The 27,354-nt window shown below is 45.2% G+C and overlaps 2 protein-coding genes and 1 non-coding gene across 5 annotated transcripts in view; 2 read left to right on the forward strand and 1 right to left on the reverse strand.

Moving 5' to 3' along the window:
• LOC139422754 (DEAH (Asp-Glu-Ala-His) box polypeptide 29) lies at positions 1–22,324 on the reverse strand. Its single transcript, XM_071174077.1, has 27 exons — positions 21,759–22,324; positions 21,513–21,586; positions 21,311–21,424; positions 21,046–21,175; positions 20,787–20,914; positions 20,468–20,611; positions 20,042–20,168; positions 15,541–15,708; positions 14,998–15,166; positions 14,076–14,196; positions 13,415–13,777; positions 13,050–13,316; positions 12,666–12,809; positions 7,449–7,625; positions 6,889–7,029; positions 6,475–6,619; positions 6,152–6,272; positions 5,921–6,005; positions 5,597–5,814; positions 5,396–5,471; positions 3,980–4,204; positions 3,313–3,449; positions 2,918–3,008; positions 2,092–2,424; positions 1,681–1,812; positions 590–686; positions 1–388 (listed from the first exon to the last, which is right to left on the reverse strand). The coding sequence occupies exons 1-27, from the start codon at positions 21,922–21,924 to the stop codon at positions 333–335; spliced, it is 4,149 nt and encodes a 1,382-aa protein (XP_071030178.1). The 5' UTR covers positions 21,925–22,324; the 3' UTR covers positions 1–332.
• A 9-nt stretch (positions 22,325–22,333) lies between these two features.
• LOC139422755 (exosome RNA helicase MTR4) overlaps positions 22,334–27,354 on the forward strand; it is a 53,451-nt gene continuing 48,430 nt past the window's right edge. The window contains exons 1-8 of one of the 3 annotated variants that reach the window (XM_071174080.1): positions 22,334–24,377; positions 24,494–24,637; positions 24,913–24,979; positions 25,083–25,145; positions 25,285–25,397; positions 25,595–25,769; positions 26,013–26,228; positions 26,583–26,681. In XM_071174080.1, coding sequence (XP_071030181.1) covers positions 24,361–24,377; positions 24,494–24,637; positions 24,913–24,979; positions 25,083–25,145; positions 25,285–25,397; positions 25,595–25,769; positions 26,013–26,228; positions 26,583–26,681 — 894 coding nt within the window. In that variant the 5' untranslated portion in view covers positions 22,334–24,360. Of the gene's footprint in view, positions 24,398–24,493; positions 24,638–24,912; positions 24,980–25,082; positions 25,146–25,284; positions 25,398–25,594; positions 25,770–26,012; positions 26,229–26,582; positions 26,682–27,354 lie in introns of all 3 variants that reach the window. The other 2 variants (XM_071174078.1, XM_071174079.1) reach the window with 2 other exon arrangements.
• Positions 26,362–26,491, forward strand: LOC139423297 (small nucleolar RNA SNORA35). The gene has a single exon (XR_011635850.1). It is a non-coding gene; the product is annotated as a small nucleolar RNA SNORA35 (small nucleolar RNA).

Consider the following 27,354-nt stretch of genomic DNA (forward strand, 5'->3'; position numbering starts at 1 on the left):
GCCATTAGAGTTTTGTTTATTTTAGAAAACAAAGACATGCTAATCACCAAAGGATGTTTGTTACATTCCGAGGGAGGGAGCTATGAATTCATTTCAAATGTTTATTTCCCTAAAACCGATATCAAACATAAATTAGCCATCAACACCACATACAGCTTTATTTTGTTTGGCAACAGTCATCATTGATAAGAGAAGAAATATATTCTTTAATTTCATGATTTAAATGTCATTATACAGTACAACCACCACCTTCTGATCTTTAGGCTGTCCATCTGTCCTTGGACAACAATGTATGACCGAGGTCTCCAATGAGAGGTCAGAGGTCACAGTGATCAGAAGACATTCTCCATCTTGATCAGTTCTATTATCAACTGGATGGTCTTCTCATCTACGGGAGAGAGTAAAAGAGTAAACAACACCATTTACCACTACACAGTTAAACAACACACACACAATGTCATGAACACAAAAAATAAAAATGTAGGGGGCTTAGGAAGAGACGAAGGATGAGGAAGAAGGAAACAGAAATTGAGAGAGGGATTCAAGAGAAAAGGGAGGGGGAAAAGACAGAAAAAGGGTAGAATATTACCTTCTAGATTCATCCTTGGGTTCTCCAGCTTTTTCTCCAGTAGTGAGTCTATGAGCTTCCTCAGATGTTTAAAGATCACTCCTATCCTCACTGGGGCCTGGGAGAGAGAGAGGAGGACAGGGAGGAACAGAGATCAGACAGAGCCTTGCTTGCGACAGTATGCTCAACTACAAGGGTTTCCTGGACCTAGATTAAGGCTGCAGTCCAAACACAGTAATTTTAGCCCTCGCAATAGCCACTTTCCCTTGGGGGAATCCTCGTCAAAACCGGATGCAGTTTGATTGCCATCTTAAGTGGTCCAATTCACTAACGTTGCCCCCTCGGCCCTTGATTTAGCTTGAGGGAGCGAGTGATTGATATGGGTTGATATGACCCACAATTCAATGCAAACTGTAGTCACGTGTCAAATTGAATCAACATGGCTGAATTTTCGGCATGTCAGACAAAATTATGACGCTAGCTTGCTAAAAAATATATATATAGATGACATTGATTTTAGCATTGTCAAATTGGCTTAGTCTCATAGTGAGGACCCTATAAAAACGTAGTTAGCTTCATAAACATATTTTGGGGGAATTCAGAAATGTATTGGAATAAATAAACTATAATACTAGCTAGCCAGCTTTGGGCAACTGTAGCTAGCTACCTGACAGGACTGCTAGCTAGCTGTTAGCTTACTAGGTACATTAATAGCTTTAGGTTGTTTGTTTTTAAACTCAATTTCAATATTTCCTCCAACAACGTTGCCTCTCCGATCAACACTCTTCCTCGCTTGGGCAATGGACATTTAAAGAACACTCGGATGTAATGATGTAAAACATCATTCAAGGGCTGAGGGTTTAGGGCCGAGGGCTGTCTACTTTGAAATTGGATTGTAGCCTAAGACTAGTATTGGACTATAGAGCACATACAATGGAGATTCTCTATTGAGAAGACATTTTATTTTTAATCTGGGTCTGGGAAACTGGCTACAAGAGTTAGATTTTCTTTATCTTTGTGTATGACACTGTCTCTGCTGTAGCACTGACACACCACTCTAGTCATTCACAACACAGACATGTAATACAGCTGACCTAGATATGAACTCTGACCTGGAAGTGTATCCATCCATCCAGAGAGATGAGTCTCTCCCGGTGTTGTACGTCGATGTCCCCTCCAAACAGTAGCATGGGGAAGGGAGAGATCAGCGTCGTGTCCCGCAGGTAGATCTTAGAGTATTTTACCTGAGGGAGAGTCAAAATTAGATAAAAAAATGAGCAACTTAATAGTATTTTACCTACAATTACACACAGTAAATTATTCTATTTAAGCCTACCTGGGAGTTAGAGGTTTCCCAGGCCTAGCCACACCCTTGGTTAGGATTACAAGTAGGGAGAATTTGATCCTATATCTCCAGTTAAGGGCACCTTCTACACCCAGTGAGTAATCGATTTCACCACAGAGATTACAGACGGGTAGATTGAATGATCATCGATCAATATATCTCTATGGGACCAACTGACCTTCTCCTGGAAGAGCAGCCAGCCGCGTGTCTGCAGGCAGCGGTTGACAGAGGAGGGGTGGACTTGGGCCTTCCCCTGGGCAGTCTCCACAGAGCACGCCACCCGGTCCAGGACGTCCACAGAGGGAGTGTAGAGGATCCGCCCCACGCTGTCATACAGTCCTGCCGTCAGCACCGCGTTCAGGACACAGATCTGAGGCTTCCCAAGGGGGGTGAGGGGAGCCTGGGGACCCCTGGGGTCAGACCGATCCCGGGAAGGTGGTCCTCGACCGGACCTGGAGGAACCAGAGAATCCAGCCTGGTCCATCATACGCATCAGCTCCTGTTTGATATCCTGATGGAGAAGAGATCCAGGTTTAATGTCCTTACCAGCCACTCTAAATGTCGTATGATCTCTTATAACTAGTGTTACTGTGTACAGCAGTTGTACATGCTCAACAGGGTTGGGGTAAATTAAATTTCAACGGCCTCCCGAGTGACACAGTGGTCTAAGACACTGCATCGCAGTGCTAGCTGTGCCACTAGAGATTCTGGGTTGGAGTCCAGGCTCTGTCGCAGTCGGCTGCAACCGGGAGACCCATGAGTCGGCGCACAATTGTCCCAGCGTCGTCCGGGAGTTGCAGCAATGAGACAGGAGTGTAACTACCAATTGGATACCACGAAATTGGGGAGAGAAAAGAGCTAAAAAATATTTTTTTAAATTTCAATTCAGTCAATTCAAGAAGTAAACTGAAATTCGAAATTGACCCCAACCCTAACGCTCACTGTTAAAGCATATCAGATGAGAGAACCACACACACACACACACAAGTTAGAAAATAGAGTACCTCTATGGTGATGAGGGCGGTACGGTTCAGGAAGTGTTTCCTGCAGTAGGCCATTTCGGCTCGATATCCCTCACTGCGTATGTTCTTCCACCTGTTAGCAGAACAATACCATTAGAGAACAGAAACCAAGATGGTGGCTGAGCCATTAAAATGGCACAGGAACAATCAACTTCTTCAGGGTTAGGCTATGTGTCATTGCTTTTAAAAAAATGTATTAGGCACAATATGGAAGAACATTTATTGAAACAGAGAGGGACTAGGTGAACTTGACCAAGAAACACATGTTTTCTTTACTGTCGCAAAACAATTTGCTGCCACGTGCCCAACTGAATATGACCCTGAATTAGCTATCTCCGATTTTGGTCATTCATACTCTTGAAAAGAGATGCACCTACCCCAGGTAAGCATTGTAGATAGTCAGGTGATCTGAGTTGGCTACAGCCAGGGCAGCTTTAGCCAGGTTAGCCTGATCCTTCTGGTTCATGGGTGTGGCAAAGGGAGACTTCTCAGAGATCGCTGCTGCTATAGTCGCCTACAATACAATTACATTCAGTCATTATGGAAATTAGATTTATCCTTTAAAGCTGGAATCCTTAGTTGCTACATCTATTTTTGGACTTAAAAATAAATTATATATACCCATTTATTCTTGAAGAAAATAACTTCTAAATGCCTCATGAGCTTAGTTCAACTGTCGTACCCCATCAGTACCCAAAGTATAAGCTTGTTTTACTCCAATATTTGTAAACAATGTCAAATGTAAACAAACACTGTATAGCCTGAAAACATGGTTAAAACTATAATTTTGATATCATGGATCGTCAGTCCTTGAATCCATAGCTCGTCTATGAATTTGAGAGTGGTTAAATTTCTCCAGGCCCATCCCTCAGCTTTTTACCAAGACACAGGCGGGGTGACTGCTTTGTTCTTGTTTCAATTAAGGATTCTAGCTTTAACTAGGTGAGTCCCATTTCACATGGTTGATTGCTGATTTTGCAAGCAGTTAATACAATACAATGCTAATTCAGAAATGTATGACACCCCGCATGGACTGTAACTTACAATGGGGTCCAGGCAGCCCAAGATGGCACCAAAGATGAGCATCTTGCCGATCTTGACGTTGACAGGCAAGGTGGCGAGATGGTGACCCAGCGGGGTGAGGGCGTGGCCCTCCGGTATACACGCTCCGATCCTCCGGAGCAGGCACACAGCGTTACTCACAGACTGGGGCTGGGGCGCGTCTAGGGCTCGACACAGGAACTCCTCTGGAGAGCCATACTCACATTTCTGTACAGGGGACAGAGACGGAACAGTGATGGTTAGAGTGGATTACGGTGGTTAACGGTGGTTTGGGGTGGTTACGGTGGTTTGGGGTGGTTACGGTGGTTTGGGGTGGTTACGGTGGTTGGGGTGGTTAACGGTGGTTTGGGGTGGTTACGGTGGTTAATGGTATTTTGGGTGGTTACGGTGGTTTGGGTGGTTACGGTGGTTTGGGGTGGTTACGGTGGTTGGGGTGGTTAACGGTGGTTTGGGGTGGTTACGGTGGTTTGGGGTGGTTACGGTGGTTAACGGTGGTTTGGGGTGGTTACGGTGGTTTGGGGTGGTTACGGTGGTTAACGGTGGTTTGGGGTGGTTACGGTGGTTAACGGTATTTTGGGTGGTTACGGTGGTTTGGGGTGGTTACGGTGGTTTGGGGTGGTTACGGTGGTTGGGGTGGTTAACGGTGGTTTGGGGTGGTTACGGTGGTTAATGGTATTTTGGGTGGTTACGGTGGTTTGGGTGGTTACGGTGGTTTGGGGTGGTTACGGTGGTTGGGGTGGTTAACGGTGGTTTGGGGTGGTTACGGTGGTTAACGGTGGTTTGGGGTGGTTAACGGTGGTTAACGGTATTTTGGGTGGTTACGGTGGTTTGGGGTGGTTACGGTGGTTAACGGTGGTTGGGGTGGTTACGGTGGTTTGGGGTGGTTACGGTGGTTGGGGTGGTTACGGTGGTTGGGGTGGTTACGGTGGTTACGGTGGTTTGGGGTGGTTACGGTGGTTTGGGGTGGTTACGGTGGTTTGGGGTGGTTACGGTGGTTGGTGTGGTTATGGTGATTGGGGTGGTTACATGGAGATTGCCATCTATTTTTCAAGTGAGCCCTGTGAGTGGATTGTTCCTGTGTCTATTATGAAGAATATCTAAGAATAATTAAGCAATAAGGCACCTTGGGGGGGGGGGGGGGGGGGGGGGGGGGGGGGGGGGGGGGGGGGTAAATAGCCAAATATACCACAGCTAAGGGCTGTTCTTAGGCACAGTCCTTAGCTGTGGTATATTGGCCATTTACCACAAACCCCAGCTGCCTTATTGCTATTATAATGTAATTAGAGCAGTAAAAATACATGTTTTGTCATACCCGTGGTATACGGTCTGATATACCACGGCTGTCAGCCAAATCACCATTCAGGGCACGAATCACCCAGTTTACAGTTGTCAGTGTACCATGATATGAAGACACAGCTCCTCCAGTGGAACCCTCAGTATCTCTGGTATGGAGTAATCCATGAAAGCCTGAAACCTGTTACATAGAAGAACATTCACAATCAGGCTGTAACTTGTGTAGCTGCTGACCTCAGATAAGGCAGTAGAGGTATTTGTGTCGTAGACAGCAACTTGTTCTGTGATTGAGAGGGAGGGGCTGACCTGAATTTGGGGTACAGGCGGAAGCAGAAGCCGTCCCGCACGCGTCCTGCCCTGCCTTGCCTCTGGAGGGCGCTGGCCTTGCTGACAAACGTCTCCACCAGGGAACTCATCTGGCTACTCTCATGGTACTTGTTTTCTTTGGTCTTTCCGGTATCAATAACGAACACAACATCAGGTATTGTTACTCCAGTTTCTGCTATGTTTGTGGACAGCACAATCTAAAATAGGGTAGACAGGGTAATAAAAATTAGTTTTTCACTTTTGTTAATTCATAGCAATATGTATCTCAGTTCATCACTGCACTAAACAAAGAAACCCCAGTACCTTTCTAACTCCAGTAGGGGGCACTGTAAATGCAGCAGCCTGGTCCTTAGATGACAGTGTGGAGTGCAGGGCTACCAGTTTGTACCTGGACAGTGAGACATAAACCAATCTCTTTATGAAAGCTAAAACCTTTGCTACAACAAAATAGTTTATAAATTAATTTAGAAATTGCTAGCACGCAAGATGGCATTCTTCTCAGGATGACATTGTCAGTGAAGACTATAAACTTACCTGTCTTTGCCACGGAACCTCTTGTCTGTGGAGAGCAGGTCATAAAGCTGTTGGATGTGGGCCAGACCTGGGAGGAACACCAGAACAGCTCCATCCACCACTGCAAACTGAGGAGACTTATCTGGGGGAAGGGGAAAAAATATTACAGTTGGCGCAACACCAATCAATCAATCAACATCTAAATTGCCCCAACATGTAATACAGCCATTTCAACAACCATAAACCAAATATAAACTGGACTAACTCTCCAGTCTCCAGCTCTCTCCACGTCCTCACACTGGGCTGAATGAACCCGCAACTCTGTCCAGGAGCTGTGTATTTACCCAGGTAGTCGAGCAAGTCCAGGACCAGTTCCATGTTGATTTTGTTGGGGTTCATGTACTGCAGGGCGTGGCGGGTCCGGCTGCTGAAGTGGTCCAGGTCAGGACCCAGGTCCCAGCCAGAGCCTGAGTCTTTCACTATAAACTCCTGGAGAACACACACAAAACACCATGAGTTACGTATAGGTTCCTGTTCACTGTAATGCACAACATGGATCTGAGGCATATACAGTAGTGTAGAATAGGATAGCACACAGCACAATGATTCAGTATAGTTTAGGAAATAAGGCATTTCTACAGTGTTTTCAGAGACAAGTCAGTAATCAATCTGGCCCTGTGACCCAATGCAGCAGGTAGGTACTATCACAAGGCCCCTCAATCCCAAAGATCTCACCCCTCTGTCACACCCCTTCTCACCTGGTGCTGCATGCTCTTCCCTCCTTTCTGCGTGAAGTTGATGTTGACCTCCTCCTCCTCCTCCAGGATCTTCTGGCTGTATTCAGAGTCCTTCTCCAGAACATAGCCTGTCTCCTCCACTATGTCCTCCAGATGGAACACCTGACAATAGAGGTGCCACAAAGCACTTCAGAACCACCGAAATATAATCACTTTCCGCTTTATTGCCGTGGCGACACTCAAAATGGCCGTCCAGTCCACCCATTATGACATTTTATTTCACCTTTCTATTCATTTTAATGATATGGTCAGAACACATCAGGACAACACCATACAGCACGATACAACAGAATATCTGAGACACACTGTAACAATACTCTACTACATCGATCGCTGAAATAACATTTTATATCAGGACAACCACAAGTAGTATGATACAAATAACATCCTTTTTGGCACTTAGACAGACTAAGACAGGAATATAATTCACTTGTGATGGAAAATACAATTTAAACAGAAAATACAGTTCATATTTTCATATCTGTGAACTATAGGGAAATAAAAAGTTCCCGACATCTAACCTCGACAGGGAAGGTTCTGCCAGGGATGTTGACTATAGGACAGCGGTTGAAGTAGGCAGCGAACTTATCACAGTCGACCGTGGCGCTCATCATGACCAGGTGCAGGTTGGACCGTTTCTGGACCACGTCCTTCAGGATGGTCAGCAGGAAATCAGACTGGACGCTGCGTTCATGGACCTAGAATGGATGAGACAGACAGCGTGTTTGATGGGATCGGTTTGAGCAAGGCAAGGCAGCATAGTTTATTTTGGTTATTTGGCATGCAGGGTAATATGTAGATTAGTAAGTCTGCCCAGTTTGGCTACAATGTAGTTGATCTGAAACATGCACAGACTGAAGTGTGAGAGTCTGACCGAACCCTGGGCACAGTGGGCAGTGTGTAAGAGGTCAGGTGTCTAGACTAGAGTTTTCATAGATCCACCTGGACACAAATTCCACAGACGCAATCGGGAACCGAGCGGGTCCAGATCCAGAATTCGAAAAAAATTCACAGGTCTGTGTCAGATCTGTTATGATTGTCATGGGTCAAATCAAATCGTATTAGTCACATGTGCCAAATACAACAGTGAAATGTTTACTTATGAGCCCCTAACCAACAATGCAGTTTAAAAAAATAAGAGTAAGAATAAGAAATAAAAGTAACAAGTAATTAAAGAGCAGTAGTAAAATAACAATAGCGAGACTATACACATAGGGGTACTGGTACAGAGTCAATGTGTGGGGGCACCGGTTAGTTGAGGTAATATGTACATGTAGGTAGAGTTATTAAAGTTACTATGCATAGGTGGTAACAGAGAGTAGCAGCGGTGTAAAAAAAAAGGGGGGGGGGGCGCAATGCAAATTGTCTGGGTAGCCATTTGATTAGATAGTCAGGAGTCTTATGGCTTGGGGGTAGGAGCTGTTTAGAAGCTTCTTGGACCTAGACTTGGCACTCCGGTACCGCTTTCCCTGCGGAAGCAGAAAGAACAGTCTATGACTAGGGTGGCTGGAGTCTTTGACAACTTTTAGGGCCTTCCTCTGACACCGCCTGGTGCAGAGGTCCTGGATGGCAGGAAGCTTGGCCCCAGTGATGTACTGGGCCGTTCGTACTACCCTCTGTAGTGCCTTGCAGTCGGAAGCCGAGCAGTTGCCATACCAGGCAATGATGCAACCAGTCAGGAAGCTCTCGATGGTGTAGCTGTAGAACCTTTTGAGAATCTGAAGACACATGCCAAATATTTTTAGTCTCCTGAGGGGGAATAGTTTTTTGTCATGCCCGCTTCACAACGGTCTTGGTGTGCTTGGACCATGTTAGTTTGTTGGTGATGTGGACACCAAGGAACTTGAAGTTCTCAACCTGCTCCTCTACAGCCCTGTCGATGAGAATGGTGGCGAGCTCTGTCCTCTTTTTCCTGTAGTCCACAATAATCTCCTTTGTCTTGATCACGTTGAGGGAAAGGTTGTTGTCCTGGCACCACACAGCCAGGTCTCTGACCTCCTCCCTATAGGCTGTCTCGTCGCTGATCACTGTTATAATCTTATATGATTTCTAGGCCATTTCACCCAGTCCTAAGAATATGGTCATTCAGTAGACATAAGGAAAGATGAGTAACTCAGTGAACATATGGTACAGAAGACCAAGTCATGCTGTTCAATGAGGAACATCGGAACTGACTGAATTGAAATGAAGGGTTTGACTACAACCCCGAATCAATGCATGACATAAGGAGAGCTGAGCAACTCATGGTTCAGTTTAAACTGAACAGATCTTGAATCAGTTAAACATTGTCATCACGTCTTTCTCTCACCACAGGAGTTGTCAGAGTATGAAACATGAACATGGAGTTTGACCCTCCCATTGAAATCAATACCAGCTGTTGGTGAGGGACTTAAAAGGGGCAATCAGCAGTTGCTACATCCATTTCCAGAGTTCTAAATTAATGATATGTACCCATTGATTCTTGAAGAACATAACTTTTCAATGCCTCATGAGCTGCCACACTCCAATGTTAATAAACAACGTAAATGTAAACAAACCATAATAAGCCTGAAAACACACATCCATAGCTTTATGAATTTATGAGTGGTTACATTTCTCCATCCCCATCCATCAGCTTTTTACCGAAACAGTGGCGGGGAGTGCACTTCGTTATCCTTTCTGTTTTGAGTAGAGGTCGACCGATTAATCGGAATGGCCAATTAATTTGGCTGATTTCAAGTTATCATAATCGGAAATCTGTATTTTTGGACGCCGATTTAATTTAAAAAAAAAAATGTTACAACTTTATTTAACCAGGCAAGTCAGTTAAGAACACATTCTTATTTTCAATGACGGCCTAGGAACAGTGGGTTAACTGCCTTGTTCAGGGGCAGAATGACAGATTTTGACCGTGTCAGCTCTGGGATTCAATCTTGCAACCTTACGGTTAACTAGTCCAACGCTCTAACCACCTGCCTCTCATTGCACTCCACAAGGAGACTGACTGCCTGTTATGCAAATGCAGTAGAAACCAAGGTAAGTTGCTAGCTAGCATTAAACGTATCTTATAAAAAAAATCAATCAATCAATCATAATCACTAGTTAACTACACATGGTTGATGATATTACCAGTTTATCTAGCGTGTCCTGCGTTGCATGTAATCGATGCAACGCAGGGGGATGATTTAACAAAAGCACATTTGCGAAAAAAGCACAATCGTTGCACGACTGTACCTAACCATAAACACCAATGCCTTTCTTAAAATCAATATACAGAAGTATATATTTTTAAACCTGCATATTTAGCTAAAATAAATCCAGGTTAGCAGGCAATATTAACCAGGTGAAATTGTGTCACTTCTCTTGCGTTCATTGCACGCAGAGTCAGGGTATATGCAACAGTTTGGGCAGCCTGGCTTGTTGCGAACTAATTTCCTAGAGTTTTACGTAATTATGACATAACATTGAAGGTTGTACAATGTAACAGGAATATTTAGACTTAGGGATGCCACCCGTTAGATAAAATACCGAACGGTTCTGTATTTAACTGAAATAAATGTTTTGTTGTCGAAATTATAGTTTCCGGATTCAACCATATTAATGACCAAAGGCTTGTATTTTTGAGTGTTATTATGTTAGAATTAAGTCTATGATTTGATATTTGATAGAGCAGTCTGACTGAGCGATGGTAGGCAGCAGCAGGCTCGTAAGCATTCATTCAAACAGCACTTTTGTGCGTTTTGCCAGCAGCTCTTCGCAAGCACAGCATTGTTTATGACTTCAAACCTATCAACTCCCGAGATTAGGCGGGTGTAACCGATGTGAAATGGCTAGCTAGTTAGCGGAGTGCGCGCTAATAGCGTTTCGAACATCACTCGCTCTGAGACTTGGAGTGGTTGTTCCCCTTACTCTGCAAGGGCCGCGGCATCTGTGGAGCGATGGGTAACGCTGCTTCGAGGGTGGTTGTTGTCGATGTGTTCCTGGTTCGAGCCCAGGTAAGGGCGAGGAAAGGGACGGAAGCTATACTGTTACACTGGCAATACTAAAGTGCCTATAAGAACATCCAATAGTTAAAGGTATATGAAATACAAATGGTATAGAGAGAAATAGTCCTATAAATACTATATTAACGACAACCTAAAACCTCTTACCTTGGAATATTGAAGTCTCATGTTAAAAAGGAGCCACCAACTTTCATATGTTCTGAGCAAGAAACTCAAACGTTAGCTTTTTTTACATGGCACATATATTGCACTTTTACTTTCTTCTCCAACACTTTGTTTTTGAAGTATTTAAACCAAATTTAACATGTTTCATTATTTACTTGAGGCTAAATGGATTTTTATTCATGTATTATATAAAGTTAAAAATAAGTGTTCATAGGGCCTCCCGGGTGGCGCAGTGGTTAAGGGCCATCAGAGTCCTGGGTTCGCGCCCAGGCTCTGTCGTAACCGGCCGCGACCGGGAGGTCCGTGGTCGGTAGGGGTGTCCTTGTCTCATCGCGCACCAGCGACTCCTGTGGCGGGCTGGGCGCAGTGTACGCTAGCCAAGGTGGCCAGGTGCACGGTGTTTCCTGCGGCGCATTGGTGCCGGAGGATGTGCGGGTTGGATGTGCGCTGTGTTAAAGAAGCAGCGGCTTGGTTGGTTGTGTATCGGAGGACGCATGACTTTCAACCTTCGTCTCTCCCGAGCCCGTACGGGAGTTGTAGCGATGAGACAAGATAGTAGCTACTACAACAATTGGATACTACGAAATTGGGGAGAAAAAGGGGTAAAATTCAAAAAAAAAAAAAAAAAAAATAAATAAGTGTTCATTCAGTATTGTTGTAATTGTCATTATTATTTTAAAAAAATGTACAAAAAATGTACAAAAAAAATGTAAAAAAATAAATAATAAAAGTATATATATAAAAATAAAATAAAAAAATAATAAAAAAATAATAATAATCGGCCAATTAACCAGTATCGGCTTTTTTTGTGATCCTCCAATAAATCGGTATCGGCGGTGAAAAATCAAAATCGGTCAACCTCTAGTTGACACCCCTACTCTTACGATAAGTGCCATGGGATCTTTAGTGACCACAGAGAGTCAGGACACCCGTTTAATGTCCCATCCAAAAGACGGCACCCTACACAGGGCAATGTCCCCAATCACTGCCCTGTGGCATTGGGCTATTTTTTAGACCAGAGGAAAGTGTGCCTCCTACGACTCTTCAACACCACTTCCAGCAGCATCTGGTCTCCCATCCAGGGACTGACCAGGACCAACGCTGCTTAGCTTAAGAAGCAAGCCAGCAGTGTGATGCAGGGTGGTATGCTGCCTCCTTAGTGGCCCAGCGGTCTAAGACACTGCATCGCAGTGCTAGAGACATTCCTACAGACCCAGGTTCGATCCCGGGCTGTATCACAACCGGCCGTGATCGGGAGTCCCATTGGGCGGCACACAATTGGCCCATCGTCGTCCGGGTTAGGTTAGGGTTAGGCCGAGGTTGCTTTACTTGGCTCATAGCGCTCTAGCGACTCCTTGTGGCTGACCTCGTCGTCAGTTGAACAGTGTTTCCTCCGACACATTGGTGCGGCTGGCTTCCAGGTTAAGCAGGCGGGTGTTAAGAAGCGCGGCTAGGCGGGTCATGTTTCGGAGGACGCATGACTCGATCTTCACCTCCCGAGCCAGTTGGGGAGTTGCAGCGACGAGACAAGATCCAAATTGGGGAGAAAAATACACAAAATAACATATATAAATAACAATAACTAAATACCTCGTCCACTATGATGTGGGTCAGAGAGCTGAGCATGTGGTCCTGCTGCAGCTTCCTGAGGAGAACCCCGGTGGTGCAGTACAGAAGACGGGTCGAGTCCGAAGACTTGTTCTCCATCCGGATCTGGTACCCGCACAGCGACGACTGAAACATCAACATTGTAAACAAGTAATAGAAAATACCTTCATCAAATGTGTTGTATTCAACTCTTCCCTTACCCAACACCTAACCTTTTTGAGGTACCCTATATATCCTAAACCACACAAAAACCACCCTTTAACCAATTCCACCACCCCAACCTACATGTAACTTATTGTTGTCAAGCTCAATCCAATCTCAAACCACCTAACCACTTCCACCAGTCCATCACATATTCCCTCTAACCTTGGATCCAGGCCCGTCGTCACAGCCCAGCTCCTGAGACACCCTGCTGGCCAGACTCATGGCAGAGATCCTGCGTGGCTGGGTGACCACTATGTTACAGGGCTGTGCAGCAGCTCCCCCAGTCAGAAGCTCCTCTAGGATAAACTGGGGGATCTGGGTACTCTTCCCGCTGCCCGTCTCCCCCGCTACCACCACCACACGGTTGCGTCGCAGAGCCTCCATAACCCGCACGCGGTGCTGGAACACCGGGAGCTGCTCTCTGTCCGTCTGTAGAGTTTATAAACATTTAGTAAAGTGTCACTCTATTACAACTATTGATAAGACATTACAACTGATTAAAAATAGATTAAAAAAACATTACAGACCTGTAACCGCCTGGACAGGGCCGAGCCACGGAGCTTCAGAAGAAGGGCCCGAGCCGCCACCTCTGCAACCCCACCACCTCTCTCCTTCGGGGTAATGGTTTTCCCTGGGTCCTCCTCTTCCTCCAGGTTGGCCAGGCTCTCCCAGTCATCCTCGAGCTCGTCCCCAGCTCCCTGCAGCCCTGGCTGGGGAGAAGGACACTTCTTCTGGGGTTGCTGCTGCTTCAGCCGGGTCAGCAGTCGGGTGATGAACTGGTCTCGGGGTTTGTTGATGGCTGTGCGGAGCTCCTCCTCCTCTGCCTGCTCGCTGTCCCGCCACTCCAGCCACACCTCACGGTACGTGGGAGGGATCAACATATGGACTGACTGGGATGGCGAGAGAGCAAGAGAGAGAGACAGAGAGAGAGAGAGAGACACACACACAGATAGAAAGGCAGACAGAGAGAGACAGACAGACACACAGACAGAGAGAGCGAGAGAGAGACAGACAGAGAAATAAAGAGAGAGACACAGAGAGAGAGAGAGAGAGAGAGAGAGAGTGAGAGACACACACAGACAGAGAGAGCGAGAGAGAGACAGAGACACAGGTTACAGTTATTGGAATGTAAAACAGCATCAGAAACACACCTGACCCTAGTTGAGGTTACATACAGTATGAACTCACCTGTCCTTTACATAGGTTGTAGATGGCCAGTGTTGCACCCAGGTGCTGAGCCTGCATGCCGTCCTCAGTGAGAATATTGGGACAAACCTCCAAAACATCATCCAGTCTCTGAACACGAACCCTGGGAGAAACAATACCAGTCTTACTGTGAGACAAAACACATATCATACACTGTCCAAGTCTGGCTGACACCAAACTCCAAGTCTTCACCACTTGGAAAGGCTCCTTGATGTTGCAGGCACGATAATGAAGGAGGCTGTGATTTTTTACTGGTTGGTTCTCCTCTGTGTCTTTCTCACTCAAACGCCCACACAGACAACCACACACAGCCCCTGAGCCCCACTGCCCCTAACCCGGATTGGTTCTTTCAAACTTTTTTTCAGGCGCTTAGGGGCTGTGTGTGGCTGTATCAGGGTTAGGGAGTGGCGCTCAGGGGCTGTGTTTAGTTGTATCAGGGTTAGGGGGTGGCTCTCAGGGGTTGTGTGTGGTTGTATCAGGGTTAGGGGGTGGCTCTCAGGGGCTGTGTGTCGTTGTATCAGGGTTAGGGGGTGGCGCTCAAGGGCTGTGTGTGGTTGTTCATGTGGTTGTGTGTGAATTCTGCATTTAAAACAGACTCCTGACCAGACCAGTGTGTCAGCTGTCCCTGGCTGTCTACCATGTCAGCCAGGCTAAAACTGTCCATCTTCCAAACACTATCCCTGGAGGATAACAGATTGCAGAAAACGGATGTGCAGCTTCTCTGACTATCAATGTTAAGGTAAATTTCATTTTTATGCAGCTAATTCAGTCAAATAAACTGAAATTCCAACTCAATGAAAACTCATTGAAAAAGCAGTTGACTGAATGAAATGGCATTGACCACAAGCCTGCAGACTACTTTAACAACATGACAGAGATCCTGAGATTGGATCCAATCACTCACCTGCACTTCCAGTATCTCCCAGCAGCAACCTTCTGGAAGGAGGGAGCAGGGCTCTTAGGGAGGTTCTTCCTGACCCAGTCAATCAGGAACTGTTTGGGGGACTTGCCGGTCCAGCTGCGAGCCGTGTAGTCAAAGTTACGGATGTCTTTAGGCTCATTATTTTTCGCTGCTAAGGAGACAGAAATATGATGTTTTAATACGAAACCTCAGTACCACAGTTATACTGTAATGTGTAGGATTTTACTACACAACTTAATATGCATTTAAACACTCACATACAACTGCCATGCACTATTGTTTTGAATAAGTACAGATACAGTGCATCATATACTCAGTTGACACCACAGGAGGCTGGTGGTGCCTTAATTGGGGAGGACGGACTCCTGGTAATGGCTGGAGCGGAATAAGTGGAATGGTATCACCAACATCAAACACATGGTTTCCATGTGTTTGATGCCATTCCATTTGCTCCTTCCCTGCCATTATTATGAGCTGTCCTCCCCTCAGATTGACCAAACAGACATTTGATCAATTCATACTTACTTTTCTCTGCGGGAGGGGGCGTTTCCTTTTCAGCTTGTTCAAACAGGCCGAATGCCAGTTCTTCCTTGCCCTCAGTTGGAGCAGGTGGTTTCTTCTCCTCGATTTTGGGCGTGTCTACAACTTTTATCACTGTGTTGAACATAGGATGGGATTCTAGTGGCTTCATCTCTAAAATGTGAATAGAAACATAACCATTAATATGTGGTGTGAAAATAAAACCTATATAAACTCAGCAAAAAAAGAAATGTCCCTTTTTCAGGACCCTGTCTTTCAAAGATAATTCGTAAAAATCTAAATAACTTCACAGATCTTCATTGTAAAGGGTTTAAACACTGTTTCCCATGCTTGTTCAATGAACCATAAACAATTAACAGGTACAGGACGGCAACAACAACTGCCCGAGTTACACCAGGAACGCACAATCCCTCCATCAGTGCTCAGACTGTCCACAATAGGCTGAGAGAGGCTGGACTGCGGGCTTGTAGGCCTGTTGTAAGGCAGGTCCTCACAAGACATCCCGGGCAACAACGTTGCCTATGGGCACAAACCCATCGCTGGACCAGACAGGACTGGCAAAAAGTGCTCTTCACTGACGAGTCGCAGTTGTCTCACCAGGGGTGATAGCCGGATTTGCGTTGATCATCGAAGGAATGAGCGTTACACCAAGGCCTGTACAGTCGTGACCAAAAGTTGAGAACGACACAAATATTAATTTCTTTAGAATATTAGATATTTTTGTCAGATGTTACTATGGAATACTGAAGTATAATTACAAGCATTTCATAACTGTCAAAGGCTTTTATTGACAATTACATGAAGTTGATCCAAGAGTCAATATTTGCAGTGTTGACCCTTCTTTCTCAAGACCTCTGCAATCCGCCCTGGCATGCTGTCAATGAACTTCTGGGCCACATCCTGACTGATGGCAGCCCATTCTTGCATATTCAATGCTTGGAGTTTGTCAGAATTTGTGGATTTTTGATTGTCCACCCACCTCTTGAGGATTGACCACAAGTTCTCAATGGGATTAAGGTCTGGGGAGTTTCCTGGCCATGGACCCAACATATCGATGTTTTGTTCCCCAAGCCACTTAGTTATCACTTTTGCCTTATGGCAAGGTGCTCCATCATACTGGAAAAGGCATTGTTCGTCACCAAACTGTTCCTGGATGGTTGGGAGAAGTTGATCTCGGAGGTGTGTTCTTTATTCATGGCTGTGTTCTTAGGCAAAATTGTGAGTGAACCCACTCCCTTGCCCGAGAAGCAACCCCACACACAAATGGTCTCAGGATGCTTTACTGTTGGCATGACACAGGACTGATGGTAGCACTCACCTTGTCTTCTCCGGACAAGCTTTTTTCTGGATGCCCCAAACAATCGGAAAGGGGATTCATCAGAGAAAATGACTTTACCCCCATCCTCAGCAGTCCAATCCCTGTACCTTTTGCAGAATATCAGTCTGTCCCTGATGTTTTTCCTGGAGAAAAGTGGCTTCTTTGCTTCCCTTCTTGACACCAGGCCATCCTCCAAAAGTCTTTGCCTCACTGTGCGTGCAGATGCACTCACACCTGCCTGCTGCCATTCCTGAGCAAGCTCTATACTGGTGGTGCCCCGATCTCACAGCTGAATCAAATTTAGGAGACGGTCCTGGTGCTTGCTGGACTTTCTCGGGCGCTCTGAAGCCTTTTTCACAACAATTGAACCGCTCTTCTTAAAGTTCTTGATGATCCCATAAATGGTTGATTTAGGTGCCATCTTACTGGCAGCAATATCCTTGCCTGTGAAGCCCTTTTAGTGCAAAGCAATGATGATGGCATGTGTTTCCTTGCAGGTAACCATGGTTGACAGAGGAAGAACAATGATTCCAAGCACCACTCTCCTTTTGAAGCTTCCAGTCTGTTATTCGAACTCAATCAGCATGACAGAGTGATCTCCAGCCTTGTCCTCGTCAACACTCACACCTGTGTTAACGAGAGAATCACTGACATGTCAGCTGGTCCTTCTGTGGCAGGGCTGAAATGCAGTGGAAATGTTTTTGGGGGATTCAGTTCATTTGCATGGCAAAGGGGGACTTTGCAATTAATTGCAATTCATAACATTCTGGAGAATATGCAAATTGCCATTACACAAACTGAGGCAGCAGACTTTGTGAAAATTAATATTTGTGTCATTCTCAAAACTTTTGGCCACAACTGTACTCTGGAGTGGGCTCGATTTGGAGGTGGAGGGTCCGTCATGGTCTGGGGAGGTGTGTCACAGCATCATCGGGCTGAGCCGGTTGTCATTGTAGGCAATCTCAACGCTGTGCGTTACAGGGAAGACATTCTCCTCCCTCATGTGGTACGCTTCCTGCAGGCTCATCCTGACATGACCCTCCAGCATGACAATGCCACCAGGCGTACTGCTCGTTCTGTGCGTGAGTTCCTGCAAGACAGGAATGTCAGTATTCTGCCATGGCCAGCGAAGAGCCCGGATCTCAATCCCATTGAGCACGTCTGGGACCTGTTGGATCAGAGGGTGAGGGCTAGGGCTAGGGCCATTCCCCCCAGAAATGTCCGGGAAATTACAGGTGCTTTGGTGGAAGAGTGGGGTAACATCTCACAGCAAGAACTGGCAAATCTGGTGCAGTCCATGAGGAGGAGATACACTGCAGTACTTAATGCAGCTGGTGGCCACATCAGATACTGACTGTTACTTTTGATTTTGACTCCCCCCTTTGTTCAGGGACTCATTATTCCATTTATGTTAGTCACATGTCTGTGGAACTTGTTCAGTTTATGTCTTGAATGTTTTTATGTTCATACAAATATTCTCACTAAGTTTTTTGAAAATAAACGCAGTTGACAGTGAGAGGACGTTTCTTTTTTTGCTGAGTTTACTTCTAGGAAATATTATCAAAAAGGATGCTCTGTGGTCAAATACGGAACATTGATGAATATGTTATTGTAAATAGTTTGAAAGAATGTATGCAGATCAGGGGTGGGCAACTGGCAGCGGCCCCCATTATGTAGGCCCACGGATGCATTTCCAAATACCATAGGACTGGTACTGTATATATATATTTTTAGGAACTCAGTCTGGGTCTCAGCTTACTGTTGAGAGTTAGAATAGTAGAATACACCAGGTGCAATTTCGAAAATGGGTTGTGCATCAGCAGTTTCTCTTTCTATGTCAGTCGGTAGCTAGGTTTCCATCCAGTTTGCAACAGATTTTCATGCAAATATTCAAAGATTTGTATAAAACAATATGAGCACTTTCCCACCAGGGATGTGTTTCAATTAAACTGACCTTTTGTGGATAAAAGGCTGTGCATGATGACGTAGTGCACATAAAAATGTACATTTGCCATTAGATTCCAATGGGTTTCCATCACATTTTCAACTCTACTGATGATTTTGTCACAAAACTGTTGTTATATAGTAAATATGCCTAATCTGGTCTTGGCAGATGTGCTCTAACCAACAGCTGGCAGATACAGTGCGGGTAGGCTACCTGCATTATGAGATTATTATAGATAAGAGCGATTTATTTGTATTTGTCAAACGGCGGCCAGGCATTGATGTCAACAGAGTAAGACCCTCAATATTTATTGGTAAGGAGCATCAAGCTCATCACCTTGCACTATCACCTCCCTGTGAAGTTCATAACTTATTTAATCTGTAGTCTAAAAAACTGCATGCATTCCTGAGTCGTAGTGGGAGGACCACACAGCATATCATCCATCGTGTGACTCCAAGTTTACTTCCATATGATGGTTATTGTTATTACATCATAAGGTGTTTCTACTGCCATTTCTTGCATAATTAATTTTACAGACACAAAAAGATCCCACCATGTCGAACGAACAAATTGTCTGTCGGCATTTATAAAATTGTACCGGCATTTCATGTTTCCATCAGCCCGGTCGTTACTTTATTCACGCGTCAGGTAATCAAATAGTTGGATGGAAACGTGGTTACTGACAGTCACTCAATTAAAAATTGTTTTAGATTGGTAAGTTATCTAAACTTGTAGTAATCATGGTTGAATTACCGACTGGGTCGTCCCCCATTGATTTTGTTAATCACTCTGACTCAGATTTCATATTAAAAACTGCTAACATTTCTTTCCACTCTATGGAAAAATGTGTACAAGTGCAGGAAAGTAGCTGTAAAACTTCACATTTTTCTCCACGACCCATGGCAAAATTAGTAGAATTACATTAAATGAGTTATAAAATAACAAAATCTTCTTTCTGCCCCATGGCTAAATGTGTAGAATTGGAGCAAACGTGCTTTAAAATTGAGAAATGTTTCTGTTGTTGGGGGGGGGGCAACAACATTTTGCTTAGGTCCGGCACTGACTGCATGTGTGGGTATGGATGTGGGTACGGAGACCGATGTGCCACTGAGGCCCCTCATGATGAGTTCCGATTTTCTGTGGCACCCATCCCCGTTCAAAGTTGCCCGTCCCCGATATAGATAATGTGGGTGTTCAGTTGACAATGGAGGACCCAGACAGACCTTGCTGTATGACTCTGATTCTGTCCTGTGCAGTCCTCTGTCCTCCTTTGTCCTTCTTGCCCTTGGCTGTAGCAGCCATCTCCTTGGCATCGTACAGCTGTGCAGTGAGCACCAGGTACCTGTCGTTCTACACAACATCACATAACCAGAGTGAAGGGAAACAGCACTACCCATCAAGTAGTGCCCAGTAGTTATAGTCCCTAGAACTTTCAGAAAAGTAGCCTGGGTGCCAGTCTGTTTCTGCTCTCTTGCTAACTCCTTATGGAATTGTCATGCTAAACATTCCATAATGTGTTGGCAAGAGTGCAGAAACAGAGTTGCACCTAGGCTATGAGAAAAGTAAGACCATCTTAGATTGTCACCATTTATACAGTACATATCAGTGTAACAGGTGAATGTGTGACATGATTGCTGAGTTCAGCTTACCGGATCAAACTTCTCATCCAGTTCTGGGTTCCGTGTCTTCTTCCCACTCTGCTCCTCCTCTTCTTCGCTGCTCTCCTCACTGGACTGCTCTGCGTATCTAAGGATCCACTCCTTCACACTGGCTCCCTCATCCTTCACAGGCACCTGTCAACATGGAGATCACCATGGAGATGACTGATCATTCATTGACTCACAGACTCAGAATGTGTAGAAAATGTTTCCCAAAATCTTACGTTGCCAGACTGTAAATTTCACATTTGCTCCGCATACTCTAAGCAACACAATAGGAAAGGGTGGATCAAGGCTATATTTTCCCCACCTTTGCAGGCTCTTTCTTCGGCTCTTTGGGAGACTCAGGTTCGGGTGCTTGGGGTGCAGGCTGGAACTTTGGCTTGGTCTCATGGTTCTCTTCCTGCATCCTCTGACTGAAACCTGCTGGCAGCTCCTCTGGAGGAGAGGAGGTGGAGGGAATGAAAGAAAGCTAGAGTAAAACAAGTCAGTCAGAGGATCAGTGAAGAAGTTTACTGCGATAAGAGGGTAAAAAAAAACAGACAATTTGAAAATCAAAGTATAAGTACCATCTTTCAGGTTCAGGCAAAGCCAGTCGAGGGCAGAGTGCAGGTCTCCTCCATACAACACACTGCTTTTCATGGCTTCCTCAATGTGCTCCGTCTTAAACTTGAACTTCTGCAGAGCTAAGTAGAGATCCTGTACAACACAATCACAGGCTACATCATGACAGTGTAACACAAAGCATATGACATTAAAATATATTAACAAAATACATATGACAGACATGTGAATAAAGGATTGTTTGTTACTGTGACACATGATGTTCTTTACCAGCAGTTTCTTGTTGGTGAGTCTTCCTGATATCGGTCCTTTGTCTCCATTCTCTTGCCTGAAATCATTGATCAGTTTGATGATCTTCTTCTCCAAGTCTGTTTGAATGACAACCTGTCACAGAAGTAAAACATTTCAGAACGTGTTTATAAAGTAGTAGGCTAATAACAGGGTTAAACATCAGTCTATTCTGCACACTTACTTTGAGTATAGACTTGTCAGTGACTCCTCCTGTGTCCACTTGTGCTGTGTTTGTGAGGCTGTAGGTCTTTGGACCTGTCAAACGAGTCAATGAAAGTGTCAGACTCACACAGATGGTTTAATCATGCCTGCCATATGCCATCCAACATTGAATCATGTATTACAGGCTATCATTACCCATCAGGGGTTTCTGACTCATAACAACAGCCACAGCCTTCTGAGAAATTACTTTATATGAGTGACATACCTTTTGGCTTGATATCTTTCACAGCAGCTTTAGCAGGAGTTGGCTTCTGCTTTTTCCCAGTAGTAGCAGGGTCAGCCACGCCGTTTCCAGCAGCAGGAACATTGTTGCCTGCTGCTGCCGGTTGGACTGTAGGGACAGTGGCTGATTTCTTCTTCTTTCCACCCATTCAGAAACTGCGATCTGTTTCCCTACAAGTCTAATAAATTGAAAAACATCTGCCAACAGCTAATTTCATATGTTTCTTAAAATATAACGGTTGTTTGGTTACTCGAAAAACAGATAGATAGCTAGTAACGTTTGCTAACTAGCTAACAGCTACACCTTGCAGGCACCGGTGAAAAGACACAAGCACTTCCAACGCAATCTGTTTGTCACGTTATAATAACGCGTTATAACACCGCTGTACTAAACTAGTATATAGTCAGTTTAAACGATTGACTATTCAAGAGTGGAGTCGAGCATGTTTTCTATATTCATAATAATGCTGTGGCTAGTTTGCCAAATAATAAAACGCGTCTAAAATATTTTTCGCGAGTTATGAATTGGTAGTTTCCGGTTTCCGTAGCGGAAGTAATATTGTTGCATTGTGGGATTTGTGTGCTTTCATCTTGCAATCATGGCGGACGCCTTTGGAGACGATTTGTTCAGCGTGTTCGATGAAGAACAAACATCTTCAACTAAAAAGAAACCACCAATACCTGAAAAGGGGTATGTTAGTTATGGGTTTTCATTCGGTTCGAAAGTTATTTTCAATTCATAAAGTAATGACACAGACAACTATCAAATAAGAACACTCGCAAACAACATCTCGCATTGCTGGCTAGACAATGCTAACGACGGCTAGCTACTAAGTTTACAGCCCAATGCCTAACGTTACATTTACACCGGTTTATGTTTAATCCCAGACTCTTGGTTGTGAGACTGTTGTGTGCTTACCAGTTAGCTGATGATATGAACATTTGGCCACATTTTATTCGTTTAAATATTTAGTGTTAGTGATTTTAGATATAGTATAGTCGGAAGGTAACTATCAAACTAGGCAGCATTCTGCCTTCTCCCTACAGTCCTCAGACATTAACTTCGTCCACGACTGCCTCGTGAACTACATTACAATCCCGACGCTGTGTTAACGTTTAGACACGTAGATACGCATCGCTTACAACATGGCTGGTATTAAAGATGGTAGATAAATGACGCTGTTTTACTCAAGCCGTTTACTTTTGAAATAAATGGTCAGTTCCGGTCTGCTTAATGGGTTGATCTCCCATGCCCCAATCCGATAGCGGCTGGGTCTGGCCTGCTTCGTTAATTGACTGAAATTTAACCGGGGGGGCACTTCTGTCTCAGGTGTAATCTTTCCCAATATGCCATTCTGTACAGATGTTCCACTGTGTCCCTCATTCAGTTTGAACTTTGACCCTTATCAAAGGACCACACTTTGGAAGATCAGCCATATATTGCTGTGGAATAATAACCTGCCAATATATGGGGCAGTAGTAAATCTATATTTATATGTGGACACCCCTTCAATTGAGTGGATTTGGCAATTTCGGTCACACCCATTGCTGACAGGTGTATAAAATATTGCACACAGAGCTCAGTGACTTTCAGCGTGGCACTGTCCTAGTATGCCACCTTTCCAACAAGTCTGTATGTCAAGTTTCTGCCCTACTAAAGCTGCCCTTGTCAACTGTAAGTGCTGGAAATGCCTTGGAACCGTTACGGCTCAGCCGCAAAGTGGTAGGCCACGCAAGTTCACAGAACGGGAGTGCTGAAGCGCGTAACAACCGCCTGGCCTCGGTTGCAACGCTCACTACCGAGTTCCAAGCTGCCTCCTGAAGCAACATCAGCTTCATGAAATGGGTTTCCATGGCTGAGCAGCAGCACACAAGCCCTAGAGCTCCATGAACATGGTTATGCCTAACATTTTTAGAAGCATTAGACCAGAACCGTGATACTGTTTGAACATTAGTCATGAAGCCAAGCGTTGGCTGGAGTGGTGTAAAGCTCGCCGCCATTGGACACTGGAGCACTGGAAAGGCGTTGTCTAGAGTGAATCACGCTTCACCATCTGGCAGTCCGACGGCCGAATCTTGCTTTGGCGGACGCCAGGAGAATGCTACCTGCACCAATGCATAGTGCCAACTGTAAAGTTAGGTGGAGGAGGAATAATGGTTTGGGCTAGGCCCCTTAGTTCCAGTGACAGGAAATCGTAACGCTTCAGCATACAATGACATTCTAGACAATTCTGTGCTTCCATCTTTGTGACAACAGTTTTGGGAAGGCCCTTTCCTGTTTCAGCATGACAATGCCACCATGCACAAATGAGGTCCATACAGTAATGGTTTGTCAAGATCGGTGTGAAATAACTAGACTGGCTTGCACAGGGCCCTAACCTCAACCCTGTCAATCAACTTTGGGATGAATTGGAACACCACCTGCGAGCCAGGCCTAATCGCCCAACATCAATGCCCAACCTCACTAATGCTCTTGTGGCTGAATGGAAGCAAGTCCCCGTGTCAATGTTCCAACATCTAGTGAAAAGCCTTCCCAGAAGAGTGGAGGCTGTTATAGCAGCAAAAGGGGTAACAAATCTAGATGAATGCCCATGATTTTGGAGTGAGTTGTTCGACGAGCAGGTATCCACATACATTTGGTCGTGTAATGTATCTAATCAATGGAAGATGTAATTGACGGAATTACTGATTTATTCTCACTTTATTCTCACTTTTCAGGAAAGCAACCAGTAATAATGATAAAGGCGGAACGAACGAGCCCCCTGCTGCCAAGACCAAGAGGGAAGCAGACAACGACGGGACAGATGAGGTGGTGTTCGGGAAAAAGGCCAAGCTGGAGACTGTCTCTACAGAGGAGATCAAGTAAGATGACGTGACTTTGAACAATTCTAGATTTGCTGCCTTAAGATCAGATATAGCTGCAGCATGGGTTTGAGTCCGGCCCACTGCAATTTCAGTGCACTCTTTCATCTCTACCGACATCCTAGATTTGTAATTGTGTCAAGTGTTATGATTCCCTGTTGGTGTAGACACATGGCTTCATGGCTATATGATACGCAAATTAGAGTGATGTGTGAATTCTACTCATGGTTGGTTAACGGATTGAATGCTAATGAATATGAAATGGCCATCCCCAGTCTTGCAGACTGCATGCCCAAAGTGAAGGTGGAGCCGGTTGAGACAGTGGAAGGATGCAATCACGAGGTAAGAGCTTTCACAGATCTTTTGAAATATTAACAAAATATATATTTCCAATATATCAACCGGCTTCCCCTTACTGACATTTGTGTTTTCCTTACCTGAACAGGTGGCTCTGCCAGCCAATGAGGAGTACACACAGCTTAAGCCTCGTGTGGGGAAAGCAGCCAAGGTAGTGTAACTGTAAATCTCTGTTGTGTGGATATGGTGAAAGCACGGTCTGAAAATCAGGGCCTTAAACATTGCTTTGTCAAGTGACTCCAGTCCACCCATTTCTGTTCCTGCTAACGTCTTTCTGGTCTGTTTTGCAGGAGTACCCCTTCATTCTGGATCCCTTCCAACGTGAGGCCATTCTGTGTATAGACAACAACCAGTCAGTGCTTGTGTCTGCCCACACCTCTGCAGGAAAGACTGTCTGTGCAGAGTGAGTTTGACACACCGAGTGTGTTATTTTGGCTGTAAATTAGTTAATTGATTCATGTCACTGATTGGCTTGAGATTCCACTCACCTGATGTCCCAGGTAAAAATCAGTACCTGTACTTAGGACCTCAAAGGGCAGATTAGTGTATCTAGGCAGTCTCTTAAACACTTTCCCAAACCCACGTCTACCCCTCCTCCAGGTATGCCATAGCTCTAGCCCTGAGAGGGAAGCAGAGGGTCATCTTCACCAGCCCCATCAAGGCCCTGAGTAACCAGAAGTACAGAGAGATGTACGAAGAGTTCCAAGATGTTGGCTTGATGACCGGTGACGTCACCATCAACCCCACTGCCTCCTGCCTTGTCATGACCACTGAGGTACAACATCAGAGCTTTCCGTTATCATTCCATTATCATCACATTATCAACTCTCCACTCTGTCTGCTCAACTTGATATTGCCCTTGGCGCCGACCCCCGCTCCGACCTCCGATCCCTGCTCTCATCTGTCTCCTCTGCTCCATTCTATATTTTGGAGGGATAAGGATAAAATGGAAGACGCATTTCTGTGGGCATTTGTGTATACATTGGACAATAAAGTTAACTCCTCCTTATTGTTTCAGATTCTGAGGAGCATGTTGTACCGAGGGTCAGAGGTCATGAGAGAGGTGGCCTGGGTCATCTTTGATGAGATCCATTACATGAGAGATGCAGAGCGTGGTGTGGTCTGGGAGGAGACCATCATCCTGCTTCCTGACAATGTCCACTATGTCTTCCTGTCCGCCACTATCCCCAACGCCAAGCAGTTTGCTGAGTGGATCTGCCACCTCCACAAACAGGTGGGGTTTATTTCATTAACTTGGTCACTTACTTGACTTAACCCTTGGTTCCTATAAGAAGCGCAGGCTGTTGACAGTTGTGCCTCCAGAGGTGTCCACCACATATCCTATTACTTTTAAAGACCGGTCCCCTCGTCACTGTCTAGTGACCGGTCTGCCATCCCCCTGGCTGCCCTGTCTCACTCCAGTGCCAGACTAACCTTGGTCAGCAGAAGGACTGGGCCGCAACACTGGCCGTTCCCTTTCGAAGGCCGAGCACACACTTGGAAAGAATTTACTGAATCGACTTAACTGTGAATAAATTGTGATGAGATGCTAATACTTTACTGGTGACTTCCTCTTGTCCCCATGCAGCCCTGTCACGTGGTGTATACTGACTTTCGGCCCACCCCCCTGCAGCACTACATCTTCCCAGCAGGTGGTGACGGACTTCACCTTGTGGTGGATGAGAATGTAAGGATATCCACAATACCAGAGGTTTCCTCTTGTCTTGACTGTGACAACACGTTACCTTCTGCATTTACTTTTCACACTCACATACAGATGATGCACACCCTGTCATGGTGGAAATACACTTAATTCACTTCCTTGTACAGTCATTTGATAGATGTATCCATAAAGATAAAGTGGAAATATTTAGGAGCAGCAATGGCTCAGTTGTGAAGTGGATGATCACACAAGCTCACAGAACGATACCGCTGATGCGTAATTCCTCAGTTGCAAAGCTCACTACCAAGTTCCAACCCACCTCTGGAAGCAATGTTAGCACAATAACTGTTAGTTGGGAGCTTGATGAAATGGGTTTCCATGGCCGAGCAGCCGCACATAAGCCTAAGATCACCATGCGCAATGCCAAGTGTTGGCTGGACTGGTGTAAAGCTCTGCGCCATTGGAATCTTGAGCAGTGGAAACGCATTGTCCGGAGTGATGAATCACGCTTCACCATCTGGCAATCCGACAGGCTAATCTGTGTTTGGCGGATGCCAGGAGAATATTTTTTATTTAACCAGGTAGGCCAGTAAAGAACAAGTTCTCATTTACAACTGCGACCTGGTCAAGATAAAGCAAAGCAGTGCGACACAAACAACAACAGTGTTACACACAAACAAACGTACAGTCAATAACA

The sequence above is a fragment of the Oncorhynchus clarkii genome, chromosome 12, assembly GCF_045791955.1.
Source record: "Oncorhynchus clarkii lewisi isolate Uvic-CL-2024 chromosome 12, UVic_Ocla_1.0, whole genome shotgun sequence".
NCBI lineage: Eukaryota > Metazoa > Chordata > Actinopteri > Salmoniformes > Salmonidae > Oncorhynchus > Oncorhynchus clarkii.

Bases quoted from the DNA above. Each gene is read 5' to 3' on its own strand.
- LOC139422754 (XM_071174077.1), bottom strand. From the start codon at position 21,924: ATGGGTGGAAAGAAGAAGAAATCAGCCACTGTCCCTACAGTCCAACCG. The intron at 21,176-21,310 runs GTAAAGAACATC...TGTGTTGTACAG, and splicing joins TCACCAACAAGAAACTGCTG to GATCTCTACTTAGCTCTGCA. The intron at 15,709-20,041 runs GTCTGTCTGGGT...TTCACATTTTAG, and splicing joins AATCAGAGTCATACAGCAAG to AGATGAAGCCACTAGAATCC.